Source organism: Poecilia formosa, unplaced genomic scaffold, assembly GCF_000485575.1.
Source record: "Poecilia formosa unplaced genomic scaffold, Poecilia_formosa-5.1.2 Scaffold35, whole genome shotgun sequence".
NCBI classification, from domain to species: domain Eukaryota; kingdom Metazoa; phylum Chordata; class Actinopteri; order Cyprinodontiformes; family Poeciliidae; genus Poecilia; species Poecilia formosa.
This window is the reverse complement of record NW_006799974.1, coordinates 1,021,042-1,039,951: the sequence shown is the minus strand read 5'-3', so window position 1 is coordinate 1,039,951 and position 18,910 is coordinate 1,021,042. Positions and strand designations below refer to the sequence as shown.

The following is an 18,910-nucleotide window of genomic DNA, read 5'->3' as shown; positions in this document are numbered from 1 at the left end:
TATTTTGTTTCCAGAGAAGGAAATACTATGCCGATAATTTTAAGAAAACAGAAACTCCTCCATTTGAAGTTGTTCAAACATAGAATGAAGATTTTTCAGATCACAAATCTTCTTACAAAGAAAAGTGTAGAGTAATTCCACTTGACCAGTCGACACATTATTGTTTTTATTCTTGTCTAATTCTTAGGTGGCCATAGCATCTAAATCTAATTAGTACTTCATAATTTACATGGTCAAACTTCCCTCTGATTGGTTTTACCTTCTGTTTGACATTTACCCCTGTGTTCCTCTGGATTGTATCGCGAGAAGATCTCGCGCAGAATGCTGTGAGATCTTCTCTTCACTTTTCCCTTGTTCACACGGCACAGACACTCTGACTTTCTTTTTCTGCTGCTGACCTTGGAGCATCAACAAACTCCTTAAATTATCCCCAGACTGACAAAAACCCGGCTTCCTGTTTTCAAACCTGCAAACATGTTTCTGACTTGGACTTCTGCAAATTAACGGAGGAGGAGGAGCTGTGCATGTGTACCTCTGACTTTAATTAAACCCACAGAATCAGTTTAAAGCCCCAGACTTGCCTGCCTCCTTAGCTGTTCAAACATTTCCACATTTCACTTGGAAGGCACTTTATAATGCAGCTCTGTTAATTTCCGCCTTAATTTCAGAACCATTTTCTGCTCTGTAGCTCTCAGTTCTCTCCTGCAAAAAGCTCTTTTAATGTACTTTAAACAAATCATTCGCTTGGTGCAGCCGGTAGAACACTGCTCATTAGGTGCAAGTTTAGAAAAAAAGATTATCTTGTATTTAAGAGGGAATTGAGGAACTCTTAACGAGTGATTTATTTCCTGTGTGAATGACAGAGGTGCAGCCAGCCAAAGTAAATGATTTGCAGCTCATAATCGTCTCTTTGTTAAACCCACCACCCACGATCACCGTAGCACGCACAGTGGTGGAGGCTGGAGACAGTTGCTGCAATATCATGCATTCTTACTGTTAGTAATACAGACTCGTACATGACTGAGCTATTTTATTTACAGCAAAGGTGAACGCTGAAACTCGCACACACATGGAAATAGATTTTTTTAACAGAGCTGAGCAAGTTTCCTGTAAAATTACAAAATTATGAATCGAAGCTAACCAAAAGGAAATGCGTCACATTTTCCACTCTTTGTTTATGCAGTCCTTTGTCCTCATTTTGTCCTTCCTACAAATAGTAATGGGACATGACACCTCATCCCACGCAGTAAAATGCATTAAACGTAAATGAACAGACACATGACGCCTTCATGTCCTCTGGTGTCTCTTCAACTCTGCCTATTTGCATTTTCTTACATTTTTTTTTTTCCCACAGAATTTAAAGGTGAGAAATTGGTGTATTGGTTTTTGATCATTAAAATATCTGAGCTTCCAACGGATTTGCAAGAAAAAAGAAAATCACAGGAAATTTTTTGCACTTTTTTAGAGATCAGAGTGTTTGAAGTCACTCATACTGATAGATATAATGGGAGACACATAGAAGAGCAATGTCAGAGCCTGTGGAGATTTGGAGGTTGTGATGCTTTTACGTCCTGAACTGTTAGTTTCTATAAAAGCAGATGTCTGAGAGTAGAGAGAGAGAAAAGGGTTAATTATTCTAGCCTCTCTACAACTGCAGAGCGTTCATTTTTACCATTGATTAACCATAACAAATATGTTAGTCATGCATGAGAGCACGGCATGCATTCCTGGAACCTACAGCTACCTTAAAAAAAACAAACAAAAAAAACCAACAAAGATTACTTTCTTGTCCTTTCGATATACTTTTGAAGATTAGAGGTTAGCTAATGAAACTTAATGGGAGCCATAAGGAACTTAGAGTTTACCTTCTGGCTCCTTCATAGAAGTTTTTAGAACATACAGGATTCTTCTCTCCATTTACTGGGTCATTTCTTCAGTGACTTATTTTATGTTTTGGTTTTGTTTGGGATACTTTCTGGCAGTTCCTAGCCTGGCAAAAATCAGCCCCTTGTACTACAGTTTGATTCGTACCGAGGGTCTGGGCTGTTCGCTGTCCAATCGATATTAGGAAGCGTGGCTAACATGGACCGAACAACTTTGTTCGCTTCCTCCTTTACCATTGCTAAAAGTACAACACCTTCACACAGATCATCCCCAGATTCAGTTTTCTTCATGAGTTTCCTTTCCTAAGCTAATGTGACGGGAGCTTGACATAATTATGGCAAATGTTAAGTAAACCTTTATACTTTCAGTTTGTTTTTACTTTATTTTTTTGTTTTAAGTCTGTATCAGAGGCTGAAATCGAAAAGTTGAAGCAAATTTTTTTTTTTTTTTTTTTTCAGATAACTGTCTTTCCGACATTAATGAGTTTCTTTTTCAAGAGGCTTTCTTGGTCTTAATGGGTTTAATTAATTTGAGCTCCTTTATGGTCAAAGGCCAACTTCCATACTTTAATAAGGCAAATTACTCAAATCCTTACTGAATCTTTAAATAGCCTTTTGGTTTAGAACTTGAAATAGAAAAGTGAAGATTTTGAAACACAATGGAACTTCATGTAAATTAAAGCAGTTTATTAAATGTCACTCTAAAACCGTCTACATACACTCAAAAGGACACTTGTATTGAAACAATGTGCATGCAGTACTGGTCAACGTACCAACGCACAATAAGTAGCATTTCTTTTCTCAGAGAGAGTAATAGATGGACATTTTTCTTCCTTTTTTCATGCGTTTTAACGCTGAATTTCTTGGGCATTTTCTGTTGTTGGTTTCAGACTAACCCAGTTTCATTTTGACAACGTTTATTGACATTATGAAGAAGACTTTTCCCCTCCTCATTGTGATTCAGAGGAAACAGCCACCTTCCTCTCAGTCTCTCCTTCTGTCCGCTGTTGACAGGACTTGGCCTTAGTGTTAGCATTAGCCTGTCCACTCATTCCCTTTGGGCCTGTTGTCTCTTTTGGCTAGCTGTAGCACTCTTGGCAGGCTAGCAGCTAATCCAGACTGGATGCTAATGAACTCTGGCCAGTGTCCACCTCGTTCCTGTAGAGATGTCTGCTGCTATAGAGCCCAATGGCTAACAGGCCAGCACAGATGAGCAGGGAGGCAGAAAGACAGAGCAGTGAAGATGAGCTAACTGGCCATCTGATAGCTCTTTTCTATTGTCTCAATTTGTGAATAATTCAAGAACATAGCAAAAAATCAGCAGAATTTATCAAAGAAAACAGAAATTGGAAGTGAATTTGGAGAGACTGCATTATCATTGAACTAATGCAGCTCAGTAATCCTGCCCATTAAATGTACTGATTTTATTAGACTCTTTCAACACAATGTAAGGCTGGGGTAATATGAAGATGAGTAGTCATTGAGTCAACTGCTTGCCATATTGCAAGCTTTGACTTACTTAAGTAAATTAACTTGTGTTAAAATCTCATTTTCTGTTCTTTAGACTCTGTCTCTTTGAAGTTCCAGTGCTATCTAACTTCACAAATGGAAACAAATTGTGTCTGCGATAATCGATTTGCAAAGTTTCTCAAGATCCACTTTGAAAAACATTCTTTGCTGAACCTCAACACTAATGCAACTGTTACAGAGAAATTTGTGGCTCCGTTCTGAGGAAGTCTGATGAACAAATCAGAAAAATTTAAATTATAAGCCATTTTCTGAACAGCAAAAACTATGTTGGTATACATTCTTACATGACCATCAGAGGTACTATAATGCAACTCCTGTTCTTTGAAGACATTTCGGCCCAATATGAACTGAAAAGCCTTTTCAGTTCATATTGAAGAAAACTGTTTGAAGGTTACTGTACTTTTTCTCTTGATCTTTGAAGATTTTTCACCTTTCATCCAGTACATCAAGATTGAGAACACTGAACCTTTTTGCTGATTTATATATTTTTTGGTAAAAACTTTCACTCACATTCCCATTTTTTTCCTTTATGTCTATGAAGGGTATGACTTGGGCTACAGGGTCTGGCGTAAGGCTGGAATGTTTTCTTAACTCTAAGTTGATTTGATGCCCAAACATGATCCACGAAAAGGAAGTCTCGATGCATTTCTGATTCTCTGTAGCATTTTAAAAGATAGATATCGTTTAAAATATTTGACAAATCCAAGGTAAAATCTGCTAAGTGATAATTAAAGTTTCCAACATGATTCTTAGAAATCTTCTGTCTGATCAGTTAAAAAAAACTAATCCAAATCAGTGGTGCCTTGTTTTCTCTGCCATTTTGTTTGCAACAGGTTTTCCTTCCTGTTTTAGTCGGACTCTCTTTGTCTTTGTTTAGATGTCATTTATTCCCACAGCAGAGGCTTCTCTCTTTCACTAAACACTGCGTGCTGCAGCGCTCTGTCAACTTCCCACTATTGTTTCTAGACAATCGACCTGGCCTCCACTGGCATGCAACTATTTTTACTGCTCTCACAAATGGACTTGTATAGAAACACACGTGCACACGGGCTGCTACCTCTTCAGGCGTACCTGCGCACACATGGTGCTGTAAGAGATCCCTCTAAAACAACTGAGCTGCAGACAGCCATCCTCAGAGCTGATGTGATTTATGACCCTCACGTATGACAGTGGAGAGAAGGAGAGAGAGAGAGAGCGTGGAGGTGGAAGACTGAAGGAGACACATGAGTTTAAAGAATGGCTGTGTGTATTCGCTTTTTCGTTTTTTTTTTTTTTTTTCCCTAAGACATTCCCAGGAGGAAAGGGAAGAATGGAAGAAAAGTAACAACAAAAAAAAACATTCCTTTGATCCACATGTTCCTGATAAAACCCACACTGATTTTTACAGCTGGTGTAAAATCCGCAAATGTTACACTCAGATCCGAAGATATAAAAGGCGAGACCAGACCGAAAGTAATCTCTCTAAAAAGTATGAGGTGAAAAGTCGTATTGAACAACATAAAAGTTTTGTTTCCTTTTACTTTCAGGTGAAAATTGTCACTGACATCAAGCCAGATAATGTGGAAGGGGAGGGAGTTTCTATGAGCACATTTAGTCTTTTCCGCTGAACTCTGACTGATCTTTACCTTTTCAGATCCTATTTCTTATCATTTATAAAGTGTCCATAGAGTTGCCGAAGCAAGATGAAGAGGAGAGTTAAAGATAACACAGAAAACCTCAACGCAATTTTAGGAAAATCAAGAGAACCTCAATGGTTTCTTTCATTGAACTTTTCACTCTGTCTTTCAATGCTTCAGTGGATGCTAAAGAGTGACAGGAATCCCTAAATTACCTCATAAAATTAGAAACTGAGTTTTCCAAACCAAAGAAGGAATTATTTTAAACACAACTGAATTTTTAAAGGACTGTAACCTCAGTGGTTTTTCAGAGTTTAACTTATTGCCCAACTTTCATATGAATCAGACCTGACCTGCAACTGTTGCTCAACCGAAATTCTCTTGTCTTTAAATGTCAGACAGGATTAAACACCAAACCTTTCCCGGTGGTACTGTAATAACAGAACCATTTATATTTTGAGATCCTTGAGGTTTAAAAAATGCTGGAAGAGATTCTGCCTGAGGTCACACATTTTTGCCCCCTGGATTTGGTCGACTTCACGAGACGCCTCTTTTATCAAACCGGTAGTTAGAGTTTATTATTTTGAACTGAGGCTTGGAGAAAATAAGACAGATTTCTGCAGCAGATGCCAGAACTTCACTTCGAAATCATAGTTTCTCGTCTGGCTTTTCTTTGTGTTGAAGCTGGACTGTAGCCGGGCGAATCAAAACCACATTTCCCACACGCTCATCTCTCCCTTCTCGCCTGTTTTATCACTCCACCTTTCTCTCATTCTTTCATCCTCCCTCACTTTATCCTGGAGCCAATTATAACCTGCTGCAGCGTTCCTAAGTGGGGGGATGCAGGGAGGGTGGGAGGCGTTCTCAGGGATTAACATACCAGAAGCTGTCAGCTGGATACCTCTCCATCACTCCTCTGTCTCCAAAGTTTTCTTGGCTTTTTTGTGAAACTTCTGGTAAATGACAAGACACACAAACGTAAACACAGCAGCGCAAGGGGAACCCGGCAATGACACATGGAGTTATGATTATGTAAACACATTTGAACAGAGAGAAAGCTTTTCAAAGATCCAGCCTCGGATCCATCTGCACACTGTCAAAATGTATGCTCTGCCTACACAAAACAAACACATGAATTTTGTGGATTTGTTGTGCTGCACATTGGAAATCATTCTTGTTGTCACCTAAAATTCGAAAGATTATCTAATTTACTGCAAAATTGGGTCCAAATCATCATATCTCTTCCATCGTGCCTGAGACTTATGGTTGGTTTTCTCCAGATATGCAGTTGAACATTATGGCCAAACATCTCTGCTGTGACCTGCTTTATCCGAAGGACATTGTCCCAGAAAACTACTGTGTTGTTCAGATGCAGCTTTGCCAGCTGAAGTGGTGCTGCTGTATCTTTTCAGCTAGAAAAAGCTTCCTACTTCAATCCAACTTTTTTCCAAGTACCTTATTGTGAACCCAAACGTCCGATATGCAAAGTGAGGCCTGCGGAGTGTTTGCTGGAGCTCTTGGGTTATCTGTCATGTATCTGAGCATTGCAAGGTCTGACTTTGGCCTAAATTTCCAGGGATGTCAAATCCTGGGGAGGCTGGAGAATGTTTTAAATATTTTCCACTTGTGGATGATCTTTCTCATTTTAGATCTGGAGACTTTAGAAAGTTTGAAAAGGGTGTTACGAGTTAAGTTTAAAATGAAAACTTTGTCAGGAGCCAGTTGTTATTATGCCCTGGTAAGTAAAACACGTAATTTGAAAGTGAATGTACAATAACCAGGACTGTTGTGTTTATTCCACGAAAAGCTGGGAAAACTTTTTGGCAACCTTCATCTAAATCTGGACATTTTATTGTTTGCAGACCAACGATAGTCTCTTACAAAACATTTGTGAAAAGTCTTTCGAATCTGTATATGCAAGCCAAATGCTTGAGTGGCAGATCCAACACATCAGCAAGTAAGAAATGCACACACAAACAAAAAATGCTGCAAACAAACCCTATGGTCAGTTGAAGAGGGAGGGGTGGTGGATTTCTCTGAGTGTGTTGCGTGTTGTTTTCCTGTCTGTTTGCTACCCGTTGGAACTGTGTTCACTGATCTCAGAGTTTGAGAGACCCGCGATGGATCAGCGAGGCGGCAGAGTGAAAAATGCCAGCAGCAGCAGATTTATTCAAGTTCATTTCGCTCAGCTGAGCATCTCAAAGTACAGGGTTTCTGTCAGTGTCAGCTTTGAATATATATCTATATCTACATCTATATATCTATATCTATCTATATATCTACATCTATATATACATATATATATAAATAATATACACGTCAAAACATTTACTTTGTTGATTGTGTGTGTGTGTGCGTGCGTGCGTGCGTGTGTGTGTGTGAATCCTACTCTAAAAGCTGTTTACCAGAGGATGTGACTTGCGTGCGATGCTGGAGGTGTAGGTGCTCCAAACTTATGTATTCACGTGCAACACTAGATTTACTGCCTCACTGATAACACACATATACACACACACACACACACCTTCAGCGAGGAGGAATGCAAGCGTGCGGGTAAACTCTTGGAACCACATGAGAGAAAGTCAGCTGACCTGCTTTGAGGGAGTTGATGTGAGGAAGACTGATGCTGGGCGACAGATTCAGCGATACTCGCTCGTTTCTGTTGCACAGAGACAGAGAACAAGCATCGTCTCGTGGATGTTGTCTGTGCAGCTACAAAATTTTCAAATCAGAGAAGGTTGAAAGGCGGTAGCGGCGTGATCTTGATCGACGCATTTCTGTTGGCCTTCCTCACTTCATGACTTCTTTGTTTGCAGTATAAAAACACAAAGTCAAGTAAGTGTTTTTATTGTTGTTATGGAGAGTTTTTCAGCTAAATCAAGACTCGACGACCTGTCTGTCCCGTACAAAGCAAAGCTATTTGGTCAAGACATGAAATTTTGCCTGATTTGTTTTTATCCCTCCATTTCTGCATTTCAGGCTGCACAAATAGACAATACTTATATTCCCCTCCCAACACAAGAGACCTTCAGGGATTAAGGATAAAAATCCATCAGTAATTTCAGTTATAATTCTGCCCCATTCTTCCTGCAAATATGTTAAATTCATTCGCCACACTTAAATTGTTTTAACAGCAGCATAGTTTCCCAAAGGAGTTCTTTCAGTTCTATCAGCTGTTGATAATTGATTATTCTTGATGCAGAATCATAGATCGCATCGGTCAACAGTGGAATTGCTTCATAAAAACCCTCCAGCTTCATTGAATGGCGTAGTGATATTCTGTATTGTAGACTTACAGATATGCAAATTATTTCAAATCTTTCTTTGAGAAGGTTTTAGCAACATCTATGAAATGTCTAAGACCTAATATCCTATGTCCCTTTTGTTATTCAAAGAAAACAGCTCAAAAACCATAAAATCATTTATCCTTTGCTTTGTCTCTTGCTTAATCGCTCACCAGATGCCTCTTTATTTAGAATGTGTTGCAGCCTAAAAGGCAGGGATGGTGACACAATGAGTACAGTCTCAGCTTCGGTGAGAGTAATTATTGGTTGTTTAATTTCCATTTGCATTTTACATATACTCTGCTTTTCTGATTTAATGCTGTGTAATAATGTTTGCGGCATATTTTGTTCTCGAAGCAAAGTTTAGTCATGTTCTGTGCAAGATTTGGATAGTTGGAGGTAAATAAGAAGCTAAACAAATGATCAGACTTTTCAACTTTCTTATGTTTTTAACAGTTTTTGCTGACTTGTAAAGCACAGTTTTTTTTCCAAGTAACATTAAAATAATATAGCATTTTTTTCCTATTAATGTCAACAAGCACACAAATGAGAATCGGTTAGGTTTTCAGTGCTTTAACAGGCTTCCCAATATTTGGTATTTCTTGTCTTTTTTGTGCTACATGAAGTTCAGCCACATAAAACTCCTACCACAGAAACAAGAAGTTGGAGAACACCTTCTGTGGTCCGTTCATTCTGGAGGACTGGTGATTGTGAGAGGCAGCAGCATGAGGCGAGAGGTGTTTAGCCAAAAAAAACCACTAAAACCCAAAATGTTTGTCCCTGTGATGATAATGGAACATGTCTCTGAGTGCAACAATGTGGCTCATTGAAGTGTTTTTGTCAACTGAGTTGAGTTTTGTTTCTGGAACCGAGTCAGCCAAAGCAAAAAAAATAAAAATAAAAAATAAAAAATGGGGAAAAAGAGCTGCTGTGGAAACAAATATTTTTCTCTCTTTCCCATCGTCGTAACTCTGAGGTGAAACTCTGTGCTTATCTCAAACCAAACACGCGCACGCACACACACACACACACACACACACACACACACATCCACAGTGCATCCATAGTGTATTTTGCATAGGGTTTTTTTTTTTTCTGCCTGAGCTGATGGAAACTCATTTCCCTGCTGCAGTGCCTTCATTTGGATTCATGTGGGAACTTTACATGGAAACACAAAGCTGCTGTTTGTGCGCTGCTTCGCTGCCTCTGCAGCTCCACGATCAATGGCCATTATCAGCAATCGGACTCTATCAGTCCGAGCTTTTAGCATTTTATCTGAGTGATAAACTGCCCGTGGAGGTGTTTACTTGAGTTTTATAAATGCCCATAAGCTTTTCTACAGAATCATAAACAGTCAGGGTTGCAAATGATGAGACCAGCGGTGCTCTGCAGCCCGGAGGTGCTAGAAAAGGGAATCAAGTTGTTGCTGCTTTGAAGGAGAGAGAGAAGTGAGCAATGCTGTTTCCGCTCTGAAAACTTCCTTAGTGGTGTGTCCTTCAGTTTTCTGGTGCATTGCAAAGAAAATATAGTGGCAACATTCTGTCACAGACAGGAACCTTGACAACAGGGCAACGTAAAATTAAGTGCTTCCCATTCCATCGAAATACATTCTAAGTTTATTTTTTTTCCAACAATGGGATGCTTAACTCAGTGATAAGTAGTTTATTTTCTTCCTGTAATAAAAGTCCACGATAACAGCACAGATTTGAAAGCTTTTCCCTTTAAATTTCTGAGTTCTCCATCTTTTCAGTCAGCCTGCGTAAGCTGTGTGCACATGTTCTGCTCCTGTTCCTGTGTAACTTACATGCAGCAGTAAACGCATACAGAGAACTTACAAAGCTGCTCAGATCGGCACAGCAGGCCATTTCTCAAAGTGCTGGCGCCCCTCTGCGGCATCGAACTCACAACCTTCAAGAATAGAAACGGCGGCGCTGTGGATTTGTTTGGCTGCTGCAGCTGCATGAATTCTCATAGAAACTCTGCGTAACAACTTCATCCCTCAGGATCATGCAAAGACTCTTTTCCTCAAAGATTTCTTGAAATTTCTTTCCAAAAGGTTTTGGTTTGTTTGTCTGAGAACTTTTATTGACCATATACAAAATAAAAATGAAATATTTACTGGATAATTAAATTGTGTCCTGATATACTTCTTTGGCTTCTGTTCACAAACCAAATAATGATACGAGGACCTGAAACTGGTTTCCACCGTAGGGTGTCCAAGCCCTTGTAAAGTCACTGGCTCTTAATCAAAAGGATTCAGTGCAGGTGAATGGGGCGTCTCTTTGGGACATCTCTCAATTGAGGTTATCTTGATACTTTCCACTAAAGGAGAAGATCCAGGGGAGAAACCTGAACTTGTAGGATGGACCATATATATTTATTAGCTGGAGAAAGCCATGCAGTTCAGGAAGAGGTGGCGTCTCTTAGGAGAGCCATTTGTCCTACTTTCATCGACGTGTTACTTCCGTGACCCAACCTCTGCCAAGCAGGATTCTAGGAATGAATAAACGGATTCAAATTCATGACAAAGTTCTGTAATCCATATTTATCTTGATCTTTCTTTTAGCTATAAATTAAGCCAGAGTGTGTAAAATGACTTGTACAACCCAGAAACTTTCTCCTGAGAGCCAGCTTTACTCCGACACTGTTTTCCTGGAGCCCAACTGAAGGATGATGTAAATGCATTTTGTTTGCCTGATTAACATTTTAAATGCCCCTCAGCATTCGATTTACTGTCACATAATCAAAATATTACCCGATACATGGAAATTTGGATTCATCCGTCGTGAGTCACCGTTGAGCAGTGGTTGGTCCGTCGCTGCCAGAGGGATATAATAAAAAATGACACATATTGTGAGGAAGAGTGGGGGCTCGACAACAAGTTTGTGCCCTGGGGGGGTTAATCCGACACTTGAGATGGATTTGGACAAAGTGTTGAATAATTTATAATGTCGCCATGCTGCTTTTAAGGCAGAGAGTCGCCGTGCTTCTTAAGGATGTTGCTCAGACTCCATCACCTTTTTTTTTCTTTTCTTTTTTTTTGGGGACCAGGAATACTTTAAGAAAATTACCGCGTCGACCTGAAGGGTCAGTGCACCAAAATGTTTCATACATGTTGATATTCGCACCTCCCGGTCATTTTTTATTTTTATTTTTTCCAGATTTTCAGCTCATCCTTCATTCTTTGCTGGGATTCAACAGATTTGTGTCGAATTATTGCTGGCAGCCGTTCATCTTGTGGTCCGAATGCGCGCATGCGTCTGTGTGAACATGTGATAATAAGTGTGTGTAGTTTTAGGAGTGTGTGTGCGCATGCATACTTGATAAGGACAGACTTTTATAAGCATGCACAATGCAGCCTCACACACTCTTATCTCCCACAGAGGGAGGTAATGAGGATCTCTCACACACACATTCACACTTCCACACACACGCACGCATGCACACACTTGGTTATCTTCCTCTCCGTGTCTCGGCTGACAAACACCCAGCGAGGCGTCCTGCGTTCCTCCTCTCACTGGTTTTTAATCATCTCTGAACAATGTGGCCCACTGAACGCGCCTCCTCCTCTTCCTCTATCACCTCCTGCAGGAGTTTGAGCTGCAAGAGGAAGAGGAACCGACCTGGACTTCTTATCAGCCTCAACCCACCTTCGTCCTGCTCCTCCAGCTTCCTCTTCCCCCCGCTGCTCCTCTTCCTCTCCTCTTATCCTCATCTGCTTTAATTCCTACTTTCTGCATGATGGATTTAACGATAGATCCATGGCCTCGCTGTTGCCTCTCCCCGTGATGGTAATCAAGGTCAGTTACTACAGATTCAAGGAAAAATGGCTCATCATGCCTCTCTTGTTTTACATAAGTGCACATGTGCGTTTTACCTGCAGACGGCTGAGCATTCGTCAGTGGAGAAGCTGTTTAGCAAATGGGGGGGGGGAACTTCCGACAAAGTGCAGCATTAACAGTTTTCCTGCATAAGAGAGAGGCCGTGATGAAGCATTTTCCCTTGAATTCTTAATTACTGACCTTCATTGCCATTACCACAAACTCTCTCCAGCTCTTTATATACAGTTTGGAGGGTGGGAGGAATGCTAACAGCAGAAAATGGGGCAAATATAAATAAAAATATCACCACGGCAAAAAGGTTGCAATAAAGGTTCAAAGTATTTTCTAATGTAAAATAAGGTCCACACGGTGATTCAAAGTTCATTTTACACATTATTTTAATGAGTTTTGGTCATGTTCGTTCGAATATTAACATTCTGTTTGACTGTGTGTTTTAAATCTAAAGGTCTGTTGTATTGATGACCACTAACATATACAATAGGTTTGTCCATTTTAATAAATTGCTAAATGCCTGTAATATTTCCCTATTTTTCACGTTTCATAATAGTGCTTTTTATTATGGTGTCACTCTTCTTCCTTCTTCCTATTTTGGATCCCTTTATTGTTAATGATGCTTCAGTTCACATCAAAAAAGTCATAAAAATAACAAAAGTTCATTAATTAATCCCAACCCTCTCTGGGAACCTCCCTTGTGTTTCGGGCTGATGTTTGACACAAAGTAGGGCAGAAGAGAACAGCATAGCTGGTCAGAAATACTGCAACCATTTATTCATCCACAGTGCGGCCATCTGGAGGACGAGGACATGGTGTTCAGCTAAAGGATAGCGGCAGGGTGTAGACTGAGGTAGAGGTTGCACTCGATGTTGGTTGGTCTTTCTTTTTTTTTTTTCCCTCCCCTCTGATCTGCTCCACTTTCTCTTAGTTCAACATGCTGAGGAGGCACTTCTATTTCCAGCAAACACGCAAACGCAATCAGTACAAAAAGGGCAACAAACAAGAGAGGGTGGGAGGTTGTCTGTTCTGTTTGGGCGGTGGAGGTGTCAGACAGGCGGGAGAGAGATCCAGACGCCTTGCTCCGTAAATACAGAAGTGATTTATTTCTTAATACTCACTCAGCAAACTGAACGGAGAAAGTTAGAGGCAGCGGCGGGTTATTAATAACTCAACCTGGCACACTTTGCTCTCCCAAACACACCTGATCGAGAAGAAGACCGTCACAAAATCCCGGGCAGGCGTCGCAGCCCAATATTTAGAAACAGAAAGTTGTTCTTCTTTTATTGTTGCCTTTACTCGGGAATTCTTAAATCGTCAACAAGAAAGCACATTCCTGTCTTTTGCTAAAAACATCTTGTATATAAAGTTGTGCTCACGGGTTTATATAACCTGGCCAATTGGCCACGTTCTGTGTGTGTGTACTTCTGTGTCTGTGTGTTTTGAAAATAAAAATGACAATAGAAATCAACCAAATTGCTCTAATCTGAAGTTTACATTGCCTAGTTTTTCTTTGCCACCCATTTCCTCTTTAGCACTGATGACGCCTCAAAATCTTTTGTAATTTGTAGATGATTCTTGGGATTAGTTGTGCAACCCGAATGTTTGAGATCTCACCAAAGTGACTCGATCACACAAAGTTCAAGAGACAAAGAGCACTCCGGGATTTTCACTTCCTCCTGTTTTAGAAAATGACAGGTCGACTTGGTCTTACGTTTTGGATCATTGCCATGTTGGCTATTATTTTACCATCTTGTTATCGATGTCGATCCCTGTGCCTCTGTTGATCACACATTAATGCCAAACATCAACAATCCAGATCATGGTTTCACTGTAGAAATACTTTTATTTCATAGTGCTTGCAGATTTCTCTCCTTCTGCAGTGTTAAAGGTTGTGGCCATAATATCCACTTTTGGCCCCTCAACTCCAAACAACTTTGTTCCAGAAATCTTATTGGTTGTTTTGTCTACCATAATTAAGCTGCTCTGTGGCGTTGGCAGCGTAACAGCTTTCTTCTAGCAACTCAGCCATGTAGCCCTTCCCTCATGTGCCTCCTCATTGGGAGTCTTGTATGTCAGCCGAAATTATTAATTTGTCTGCTTCACTAACATTTTTTTTTCGTAATCGTATAGTGATAATAATTATTATTATTATTACTTCTAAGTCCTACCTTAGAATTTGAACACTGCAGAATTTTCTTTTTCAATTTTTTCAGTGATTTTGTTATTTTATACACCAGTGTGGCATGATACTAAAACTACTATCATGATTATCTCTTTGTCATTGCTCCTGTTAGGCAGCACAGACCCATCTTGTCCTCAAACTTGATGCGCTACTTGCATGCTACCTTTTGCAGATGATATTGCCCTAGAGTATGAAGAATGATAGTTGGCTGCTCCAAGTTTGAAGAGAAAATACTTAGATACAGCTTCTTGTCAGGGCCGAGTTTCTGTCACAAGTGAAAGAATTGAAATGCTGGTAGAAAGTTGGTATATAATAGGAGAGGAAGGTTGCAGCCATAACAGTGGATTACATGACGTTTTCAGTTTACCAATTAATCCGTTTCCAACTCAGTCCTGTGGTCATAAGCTGTGGTGTGGACCAAAAGAGGGAGTCATGGAAATAAGCTTTCTCCAGACGTTACTTAAGACTTTGGATAAGAACAGAAGGGTGGACACTTGATTTAGGGAAACATTTCTAAAGCATCTGTTCATATGCCCTGGATCAAAGCTGGTGATATGCAACTACAAAGTCAATCTTAGAGGAAGTGTGCAAGCCAGTGTTGGATATCTAAATGAAATGGAAAAAGAACAACAACAACAAAACAATGGTTTGACATGACTTTAAAAAAAAGAAAAATTAAAACATGTAACAGGGACAATTTATTCTCCATATTACTATATGTTTGCTGCACTGCCCTCTACTGGAATCTTCTAGTGGCAGTCTGTGACTTATATAGACAACAAAATATTTTGATCAGAAAAATTGACTGTTAGCTCAGGCAAAAAAGTTCAATTATCGGTTATGCTTCATTAATTATTATGAGGAGTTAGATCTGCTGAAGCAAACACAGTTCAACAATGGGAAATCCAGAACTAAATCACGCCTTGTAACTCTTTCCTGCCTCGCAAAGTTGGTAGAAAAAGTGGAACAAACCCCCTCCTTTATGTAACACATCTGGTTCTGTGCCAGTACAGAAATACAAACTGACCTTTCTGAGCTCTTCCACATTCTTCGGGGAGGGAAGACAGGAAGTGAGAGTGCTCAGAGTCCAGTTATATCTGAGTGTTTGAACCTGTTCACCTGCAGAAGACGCCTGTCGCCTGAAGCATCAGGGATCTGGGCCTTTGATGCCTTGGCAGTACAATGTGTCTGCATAGGTTAAGGGGGAGCTCCATTGTGGTTTTAGTTTTGCACATTTTCCATCACTTTGACACTAATATTGCAGTTTTCAGCTGCACACTGAGACAAACCAGGTATTTTTAAATCCTTCCAGGTTCAGCTGAAATGCTCAAACTGTTTTGGAATGCAGGTGATAAAGCATCAGGAGACCCTGAGTCCTAGAAGCTACTGTTTCCATGTTAATAAAAACAACAAAAAAAGAAGCATGACTTATAGACAGACACAAACTCTATTGATCCCAGCTGGGAAATGATGTATATATAAATATATGAACAGTGCGATACAGTGTATGTTATCACATACCACATTTATGCATTTATGCATGCATAAATGCATAAATGTGGTGGTTGAAATTCAGAATGCAGAGGTTGATCACCTTCTACACTTGTATAACTTATTGAAAGTGGCTTTATTGAGACGCAGACAGATTAATAAAATGCATAGATGAAGCTGAGAGGTTGTGTGTTTACACTCTGGGAGTTGACTTGCTGTTTTTTCTGGTTCTGACGCCACCCAGTTGCCATAGTGATCGACCCGGTGATGTTGCTCTTCAGTAGCGCTGGCCCGTCCATTGTGTTTGTGCACATCTGAAGTGTTTGACCGTGTATTGTGTGCCTTTGAATTAGGACACTTTTCTTGGCAGCTCTTTTTGTCTTTGCACAAAGTGTGCTTGTGTAAGTGTGAATGGTGTCGAGCATCCCCGCGGCGCTACAGGGAGGCTAATTGTGTTTTAATTACAAAACCATCAAAGGCAGAAGTCAAACAGTTACCCTCCACCCACAGAAAGACACACAAGAAATGAAAGAAAGTGTGTGTTTGACCATGAACAGTCACTCAAATGACTAAAACACACACTGGATATTCTTTTACACTATAGTTTACATTAAATACTTTTATAGCTACGGACCAGGTTATCACTTCTCATTTGTATATGAGAGTGAAATGTTATAAATAACAGGGGAATAATAGGGCAACTTGCAGTTAGTGCTTTAAACTCACCAGGGGGCCACTTGTGTTGAACATTTCTCTGATTAAGTATAAATATATTGTGTTTGTATTGTTATAGCTCACTGCATGTTCTACATTTAGGAGGACTTAAAGTTAGCACATTTTACCCTTTTGTTGTTGTTCTGAATCTGCATTTTAGTCACTTTCCCTTTAGATTAAATATTTTTACATTAAACTGGTGGGCATATACACCAACAGTTCAATTTCTGAAAAGACTAAATGCTGACAGAATGATCTGACTGATGGACTTGTTTGGTGTCTTTGGGAAGAAATTATCTATAGAAAAAAAATAATCAACACTCCAATGTTTTTTTTCTTTTTTGCATTGTCATAATGGGGGGTATGTGCATGTAGAATTTTGAGAGAAACAATTATTTTAATACAGTTTGGAAAAGACTTTGACATGTGGGAAAGCTGAAGTACTGTAAATACTTTCTGGATGCACTGTATATATATGAAAATAGAGCATGATGTGTTTCAACTAAAAGGCCGATACAATAGCAAGTACAAAGACATTGTTATTTTATTTTATTTTGCCCAAGGCTGCAAGAAGAAGAAGAAGAAAATTCTTTCTTCACAAGAACTAAAGTGCAAACTTCCAGGAAGACTTCTTATGTCTTTCTTACTGGTGCAAAACCACTTCATTGTTTGCGACAGCATGTAAGACAAACATTCTGATCACAATATGTGTGAATAACCTTCAGGAACATAGAGTTTAGTTTGTTCTGGCAAAACTGGGAGAGAAAACACAATTTTTTCTGATCCTGCTGTGAAGTGTAGAAAGACCTTCAGTGAACCAAGAAAAGGTAATGCTAAGGCTAGCATTAGTGTGCTAACGCTGATGTTTATATATAATAATTGTCAGACTAATATTTTTGTATTTGTTCACCTATTTCAGTGAACAGGCTCTAGCCTTGGCTAACAAAGAATTGATTCTAACAATAATTTGTTGCCAACAAATCTTTTTGATTTTTCAGACTCAATACAGGTACAATGTTACCTCAGGTGACTTATTCAGCTGCCCCACTAATTATCGGGCCAATTACTTGATTTCAGAATTCATTAGGAAAATATTTTTTGAAAACGTATTCAAATCTGTGGCAATGAACCTGTTAGGGAGGGCTATGCTGCATTTTACAACAAAGACACGCTAAACTCCAAACTCAGCTGTTTGGTATGAAAATCAATATTCTTTTGCAAAAATAACTTGTTGTGTTTTACCAGTTGTTTGCATGCTACTGATAAAGTAGGAAGCTACTGATTTTTACTTGTGTAATATGTAAAATTAGGTGAAAGAAAGAAGTAAAGCAGCCTATCAGTTGAAAGGGACATTAGCTTATTGTATTGACTTTGGCATCTATAACTGCTCTGGTTTACATGGTGAAATAAACCTGCTCCTAAACATTTTTGGTCAGGCTTTATTTAGACCTTTCTTGGTAAACAGATGATATTGGCGCAAGGATGTGAGTATTGGCTGACTTATCAGTGAGTGGGTTACCAGTCTGTAGGCTTTTGCAGCTAGTAGCTGTTCCACTGGGTGGGTGATTTTGAAAAAGATGTGATTCTTCTCATTCATACCAACCTGACAGTCACCAGAGCCATTCAGATCAGTGACCGGCTTTGGGAACATTGTTGCCTCCAATGGTGGCTGTAACGTTTTGTCGTTTTAGAGCAAAAAATGTCTTAAGCAATCCTAGCAATACAAACTTAAATTTACTGACTACAGTTGGAAATTTAAGTTCAAATGTCAGAACAAAGGATAAAGATAGCGATTTTGGGACATTTCACTAGCTAGAACAATGTTTTGTTGCGTTGTACAACACAGAAGTTGACTCTGTTGAGATTGCTTTTTTGAGTAACTGATGAGTCCAAGGGGATTAATCAATCTCTGAGGCATAAACGTTTCTCATGATGTCTGAGATCTCAAAGGACATTCAATTATAGTTCCTAGTGGTGAACTCTGTGCAAGATTAATTTACGTGCTTGTTTCCACATTGTTGTAGACAGTACAATTTTAGATTTTTAAGAGCTCTTGTTCCATATTAAGATGATAAAGTAATTAAAATTGTGACCATAAAGGCCACTCATGTTGCAGCAAAGTCATTGTCATGTTCAAGAAACCAGTCTGAGATTGTTGCATCCTGTATATTTCGAGATGGTACTCTGCATAATTTGGTTGTAACGAGAGATTACTGTTGTCTGTGTATTATCTCAAGCCGGAAAATATTTTCATCCATACAACCTCCATCATACAACTATTACAACTATATACATATCTATCTATCTATCTATCTATCTATCTATCTATCTATCTATCTATCTATCTATCTATCTATCTATCTATCTATCTATC

General features: G+C 39.3%; 1 protein-coding gene and 1 long non-coding RNA gene across 9 annotated transcripts in view; one reads left to right on the top strand and one right to left on the bottom strand.

Moving 5' to 3' along the window:
• LOC107836018 (uncharacterized) overlaps nucleotides 1-18,910 on the bottom strand; it is a 577,303-nt gene that overhangs the window by 212,382 nt on the left and 346,011 nt on the right. The gene's annotated exons all lie outside the window — the stretch shown is intronic.
• The window catches only part of LOC103136852 (protocadherin-1-like), a 211,408-nt gene that overhangs the window by 99,834 nt on the left and 92,664 nt on the right, over nucleotides 1-18,910 (top strand). Inside the window, exons 4-5 of one of the 8 annotated variants that reach the window (XM_016670577.1) lie at nucleotides 11,905-12,113; nucleotides 12,197-12,521. The exons of 6 other annotated variants lie outside the window; for them this stretch is intronic. In XM_016670577.1, coding sequence (XP_016526063.1) covers nucleotides 11,905-12,102 — 198 coding nt within the window. In that variant the 3' untranslated portion in view covers nucleotides 12,103-12,113; nucleotides 12,197-12,521. Of the gene's footprint in view, nucleotides 1-11,904; nucleotides 12,114-12,196; nucleotides 12,522-18,910 lie in introns of those variants that run through there. One more of the 8 variants, XM_016670578.1, reaches the window with a different exon arrangement.